This window comes from Monopterus albus, unplaced genomic scaffold (genome assembly GCF_001952655.1).
Source record: "Monopterus albus unplaced genomic scaffold, M_albus_1.0 scaffold921.1, whole genome shotgun sequence".
NCBI lineage: Eukaryota > Metazoa > Chordata > Actinopteri > Synbranchiformes > Synbranchidae > Monopterus > Monopterus albus.
In genome coordinates this window covers 1227-8671 of record NW_018128801.1, presented here as the reverse complement: position 1 = coordinate 8671, position 7445 = coordinate 1227, and the positions used below count along the sequence as shown (strand labels likewise).

At 40.0% G+C, this 7445-nt stretch overlaps 1 protein-coding gene across 1 annotated transcript; it reads right to left on the bottom strand.

Annotated features, from left to right (window-relative positions):
• Nucleotides 1-827: 827 nt before the first annotated feature.
• LOC109953657 (trace amine-associated receptor 1-like) lies at nt 828-7073 on the bottom strand (the record flags this gene model as incomplete). Its single annotated transcript, XM_020589129.1, has 5 exons — nt 6988-7073; nt 6495-6864; nt 6084-6326; nt 2991-3013; nt 828-972 (listed from the first exon to the last, which is right to left on the bottom strand). Coding segments are annotated over exons 1-5 (867 nt in total), but the record flags the coding sequence as incomplete, so codon positions are not given.
• Nucleotides 7074-7445: the final 372 nt, after the last annotated feature.

Genomic DNA, 7445 nt, shown 5'->3' with positions numbered 1-7445 from the left:
CGTGATGTCTCCGGTGCCAGCTTTGCAGCTGACCATTGCCAGCAGCTGGGCAGAGCAAACACAGCCTTGTCGGTTGATGTATGCAACAGCTGTTGTATTGTCTGATTGCACCACCACATCTTCCTCTCAGCATCGGTGCAAAGTGTTTTACCGCCTTTAGCACTATGGCTAGTTCTAGACAGTTGATGTGGAGAGACGGGATGTGATCCCACTGCCCTCCCACAGACTGTTACAGACTCATGCCTCCCCAGCTGAGCAGAGACGCATCTGTGAACACAGAGACATGTGATGTGGCTCTGCCCAAGGGAATTGCCACCGTCAGTACACTGGGAGTTCCCCAGTACTCCAGGTCTGATTGGACTGAGGGAGGAACCATGAGCACGCGCCCCTTGTGGTGCACCGGGTCAAGACACAGATGGCCAAACCACCTTTGGTGCTTCCTCATATGAAGAAGACCAAGGGGAACTACGACATAACTGGCTGACATCATTCCCAGTAAACACATGACAGATAGAGCTGTTACTCTTGCACGGGGAACAACGCGCTGCAGGAGAGATGAAGCACTTCTTGTCTGGGAAGTGATAGCTTTGCTTTCATGCTGAGAGAGTCTAAGTCCATCCCAGGTAGGTGATTGGCTGGGAGGGTACTGGTGAGCTCTTTGTCCAGTTTATTGCAAAAGCCCAGTTGTGTCAGGTGTTGAACCAGCACCACTGTGTGAAATGCCGCTTGATGTCTGGAGCACGGCATCAGAAACAGACTGTCTAAATAAGAGAGGACTCCGATTTCTGCTCTGCATAGCGGTTCTAATGCTGAAAGCACGGGGGTACCTGCAGAATTGCAGAGTATAGCCAGTTCGAATCAGCTTGTCCATCCAATCGTTCATGGACAGCCGCTCTCTTTCGGTCAGGGGACAGGCTTTCGTACGTGGTGCTCGCGTGGGCTTTGCCGGTATCCACTGGTTCACCCTCTCCGCTGTTACCAGAGATGAGTGTTTGATCACAGTCAAACACATAGGTGCATTGAGATAGATATAACAGAACAAGAAGTACTCATGGGGTCTGAAATGATAAACATGTCTCCAGTCATAGTGATTTGGAATAAAAATCCACTGCTGGCGGAAGAAATTTGTAAATTATGTTGAAAGTGGAACAGAAGAATGTGACACTTGTCAGTATTATGGCCATCATGCTGAAATGATGGGTGAAAAAACAGCCCAGTATGTTAAAAAGTCAGCTGATGAACTGATGTAGGCTGCCAAATTTGAGCAGCTGGAAGATGAAATAGTTGATTTGCTTGACATTTATTTAAAAAGCATTAAAGCTTTCTGGTATAAACCCCAGACATTTAAGTGAGATTCATAATCAGATTGTGAAGTTTCATACAACCTCAAGCAGTGTTTGGAGCTTTAATATGTTTCAAATATGCCACCTTAGTGTGAGAGGTTAAGCTTTATTCCTATGTCCAGGGGTTAGCATATCGTGGCCTTCATACAGCAGTTAGTACAGCAGGGAGAAAGCACTTATAGACAATTTTCTACTTGATTTATCTGAAATTGTGCTAAATGTTAGTTAATGCAGCTTTAAGGAAATAAGAAAACAGAAACATGTTTTTCAAGTGCGTAAATGTGCTAGGTTTTAAATGTGCTGTGGTGTCTTGTTCCTCATAATTGGAGTTGCTGGACTGGAAAGCCTTTCAAGTCAAGTCAAAAGAATGGGAAGGGTTTAAAGAAATGCATTACATTTAGGTGCTAAGGGTTTGCAGGATGCTGAGATAAAGATAGACCATGAGTGTGGTGAGGTGGCAAAAGTGGAGGTGTGCCTCTCTGCTCTATCTGATACTGAGCAGGTGTCCAACCCCAGACCCAGCGCCAGATGCCGAGGTGAGTTATGACCAAGGGGGAGCTAGACCTAAACTCCTCCACTCTGTACTGCAACATCCAATGTCACACCAACGTGAAGGGGTGCATCATTCCCTGGCTGATGTAAGGGAGACGAAAAAGGTGCCTGTGCTTGTGATTCCTGTTGAGTCAGCCAGACCCCATCCACCTCCAGTGCCTGCTGTCATCATCCCCCCACTAATATACGCACAGCCGGGGGGCTGGGATGCCTCAGAGGACAAGAAGGTTTCCTGCAGGCCAAAGAGGAAAGTAGTTCCACTGTGGGAAGTTGGGTCATGTGAAAGACAGATGTCCTGAGTGGTCTCGTGGCAGATTTACCTGGGGTCAACAGGGCAACCTTAAAACAAGGGGGCCTGTTGGACAAGGGCTGGGGTCCCCCTCTTAGGTATTCATCACTGGGACAACAATAAAGACATTGCGAGTCAAGCTGACTTTTTTCAAACTCCATTTACCTGCAGTTTCAGATCAAGGACAAAAGACTGCTGAGCTGCAACCGCTGATGTCTGGAATGTGACATTGTGAATTCTGGCTGTAGACGCTGCACATAGCCAAATGACTGTGGGATAAAGGAAAAAGAAAGAGAAAAGCCAAGGCAATGGTGTATTGGTCTGGATGTGGATCAGACCCTTATAAATTTAGTTAAAATGTGAATGAACTTCATTAATGTTGTTTGTCAAATTCAGTGCACTCTTTAATATTTTAAGTACGTTGAGGAAGTTTCAGAATCAGAATCAGAATCAGTGTACTGTGTGTGCACTGGACTATGAAAAGTGTCACATGTGTGACATTCATACTTCATACAATTCATGCATAGCCGTTATTTAGTACCTTGTACTGTATTTACTCCTTTGCAGGAGGGGAGATTCTGTTCTTCTGTTCCCTATCTTTCAGATTGCTGGATTGTCTTACAACTTTTTTAACTGTTCAGTATTATTGTAATATTAAATAATTATTTGAATTGGGATAATTTGCCTGAATTTATTTAGTTCATATCAAATCCTAACTACCACAGTACAAATGGGATCAGGTCAGAAAGTTTCACTTTACAGCTTGGTATCAGACAAGGATGCCCACTCTCACCATCTCTATTCACCTTTTTCGATCCTCTAGCAGCAGCTATATGAAAGAATGCAGGGTTATTCAAAAAGAATGAACCATTGTAATGAAATCGGTTCATTCTTTTTTGAATAATTCTATATTATTAAAGGAATACAAGATACATACTCAGAATATAAAATTAGTCTTTATGCTGATGATTTATTATTATATTTACAGGATCCCTATAATTCTCTGCAGGAACCTTTACACATTATTTACACATTTCCTAAGAAGTCAAACTACACAATAAATAAATCCACCATATTGCCACTCTCTGAGGATCCATGGGATTCTGCAGCTCAAGACTCCTCCCTCCAATTCTGCACAGGCAACATTGAATATCTTGGTATTAATATCTCCCCCAGGCTGTGAGACCTTTTTAACCTCAACTACACTCCTCTGCTAAAAAGGTAGAAGATGATTTAAAATGCTGGTCCAATCTTCCTCTCTTAGTCATCAGCTGAATAGCTACTGTCAAAATGAAAACTCCTCAAATTAACTACCTGTTTACAATGCTTCCCACAACACCCACAGATAAATGGTTTAAATCACTTGTTTCTATAACTTTTTTAGATTCAACTGGTTCTTTTATCTGAAGGCCCCAAGAAGTAACATTACGTAGATTTATTTTCTTCTGGTTAAATGCAGAGTGTGTGTGTGTGTTGTTATTTTCAGGTGTTTCTTTCTAACTGAAAGTAGACATGCAGTTAGCATCTTATCTATAGTTTCCAGGATGACACTTATCTCTGCAATCAATTTATGCACATTTCACCAAGAAGACAAGAAATACTACTACTTGACTCAAAGCTGAATATTATGACTATGATGCGTGCATAAGAGCTAGGTTAATACTGATATATGGAGCTGCTAATGAAACACAGACAAATAGTCATACTGAACTTTTCCATTATAAAAGCAAAATAATACTGATGATAAGTAGAAAAATAACTTTAACTCCTGAAATCCAATCCTAACAACTTCACAATTTTATTGGAAAAACAAGAAACCCCAAATCTCCTTATCTACACATAAAAAGAAGAAATCACTAGGTGATCACTAGGTGGCCTAGAAGCACGAAATTTCCAATATTACTACTTGGCAAATCAGCTACAATATTTAGTCAATTTGATTTGGAAGGACAGCTACAACAGCACATGGATAGATTTAGAGCAAAATTATTGTAAAAATAACTCAATTAACTCAGTTGCAGACCTTTCCTTCCTACCAAACTCTATTAAGAAAATGAATTACTGTACAAATATCATAATTTTCTCAACTCTGACAGCCTGGTGGAAAGCAAACAAAATCACTAAATCATCACTTGCACCAAGTAGATACACTCCAATTTGGCACAACCCTGGTTATCAACTACATAATAACCCTATCTATTTCCCAACATGGCAGCACAAAGGAATCACTAACTTACATCACCAATTTGAAAATAACCAGTTCATATCATTTAATACACTGATCCAGAACTACAGAGACAACAGTTCCCCCAGTAAAATCAGCTAAAATCCATAATTAAGTCAAAGATTAGTGTAACCAATAACCGCTACAACCCTCCAAATTAATTTAAGAGATTTTGAAAACTGCAGATTCCAAGAAAATAATATCCAAGCTATATAAACTCATATCAAATACAGATTCAACAATAACGATACCAAACCTCAAATGAGAAAATGATTTAACTCTCTCCTTCAGCTCTGACTTCTGGACAGAAATTTGCAATGACATCTTTTCTATGACAACATAAACTTACAACTTATACAATACAAAACCATTTACAGGACCCATATTAGACAAAGCAAAAGGTTCAAAATGGGATTCACTGACATAGACATCTGCTCACAATGCACTCTAGATTGCACCAACAATTATTTTCGTGCTACTTGGACCTGCCAACCAGTTCATTCCCTCTGGATGGCAGTGACAGAGAAAATCTCCACCATCTTGGGCTGTAGAATGCCTCCTTCTCCATAACTTTCCTTGCTCGGTATTATCACAGAAATCGACCACCTACCAGTTAAATACAAAAACCCACTCCTCATTTCTCTAGCTATTGCCAAGAAGACAATCTTTCAAAACTGGAAATCAAATTTTTTAACACATTTCAACTTGAACCAAACACCTGCGGCCGAGGCCATGCACATTCCCACCAACAAGCTGCTTTATTAGTAGTACTGTTATCATCATTATTATTGTTAAATTTTTCTTTTTTCTCTTTCCTTATCCCTTTCTTGCATTTCATAGACTGCATAAGTTGGAAATAACCACACTTCACACACTACAATCTAGTAAAACACTCTTTTTGTAATGTCATGTATCTGTTGCCTTGTCTCCCATGTTCGGTCCTGTTTTGTTACTTTGTTTCAATAAAAAAAAAACATGCAACAAAGTGACATGAAACTTAGAACTGATCATTTTGTGAGTTTTATTTAACCTACCTGATATCTCAAAGGATCTCATGTTATTTTCAGCATTTATATGAGCCATAATAAATTTATCATGACATATGGCACAAATACAACTTGTAGTTAAATTAGACTTAATTTCATTTCCTTTCATTTCATTTCATTAGACATTATTTCATTCACATATTCATTTCATAAGACTATTAGAAAAATACATTTAAATAAATATTGTTAAAGAAAATATTTCTTTTGATTGGGTCTGATCTTATGTTATTATTTTATTAGTCTTATGCTATTATACTGGTGACAGTAAGAAAACCAGTTTAAATATTGCACATTCATAGCATAGCAAATGGCAAACACAGAAAGAAACTTCTCCAAATATTACAAGTTGTGTAACTGGAGGACAGGGTATGGCTGAATTGCCACATGTAATAAAGAACATTGGAAACAGACAGAATAGTGTCAGTATATGTCATACTATAAATGAGCACAACGTTAATAAATAGAAGATAAGAGTAACATTTCTCTTTTTGGTCTAGACTTGGTGCTTTTCACACCAGTGACTCAGCCAACACATAAAACCTCATTTGACCTTTCACAAAAAAAGGTCACAAGTCTCTTCTCAGTCTCTCCACAGTTTCTCTCTACAGTACATTGGCCTCACAGGAGTTAGGCTGCAGTATCTCAAGTGTAACAATGAGTTTAACTGATTTTCTAAACCAGGGGTAGAAAAAGGCGTAGATCACAGGGTTTAGACAGGAGTTAAGGTATGTTATAAAAAACACAAAATCCTTACTTGAAGAACCCATCATGTCATAGCCAGAGAGAGTGAGACAATAAGCTGGAGAGTAACACATGAGAAACACAGCAACAAGGACACCAAGAGTCCTGGCTGCTTTCATCTCTGATTTCTTAACAGTTACAGTCACTGAACACTGCAGTGTGACAGCTGCAATGTGGGAACGCATAGCACGGGCCTGAGACACAGCCACCACAAACACTCTCATATACAGAATGATGATGGCAGTGATGGGAAGGATAAAGCCAAACGTTAAGTCAACAACTGCGTTATAGTTAATCACACATTCTCCATAGCAGGAGTTATACCTGCCTGGTTGTTCCAGGTTATCATAAAAAAGCAGAAAGCTGTAGAAAACAGCATAAATCCAACACATGAGAACAAAGACTTGAACTTTCTTTTGAGTGATTTTGGTGGGGTAGTGCAGAGGGTCACAAATAGCCACATAACGGTCGACTGATATGAGAACCACATTTACTACTGAGGCATTGACAGTGATACAGGCTAAGACATAAAACAGAACACACACCAGGTCACCCAGGAACCAGCAGGGTTCTGTTAAGAAGATATGAAAAGGTATCACAGGGAGGCCAACGAGGAAGTCAGCAACAGCCAGAGAGAGGACGAGGAGGTTGGTGGGAGTGTGGAGCTGCCTGCAGTGAGAGAATATCATCACTTTAATATTGCTGCAATGTAATATTCAAAGACAATTCAAACTAAAGGTCACTGACTGAATCTCACTACATCAATAAATTATCAAAGACATTTATCTCTGCCTGAAGTGGGAGATGGAGATGATGACCAGCAAATTGAGAGATGCAGTCAGCAGAGAGATGGAGGAAAACACAATATAAATGACCATTGTCTCAGAGTAAGGATGTGTGTGCTTTTTGCAAGATGTGTTGAATTGTGGAAAGCAGAGTTCAGCTTCAGCCATCATCAGAGAGATAAGATGAGCGAGGAAGCTGGTGAACACTCAGCTTTCTGAGCAAAGTTCTATCATACAGCTGATTTATCTCTCTCATCATTCCCCCTCTTCCCCCCTCTACTTTTAATCTCTGTGGGAACATGAAAAGGCTGCTATGAAAAAAATCTATGGAATTATCCACAGACATGCCACAACACTTCACCCCTAGAAACTTGTCACACCATGGCAGATGATGAAACAGTCTTATATATGGATGCCAACTCGCTCTCCCCATATGTTATGTGTACCAGACACAGTTTTTACCTC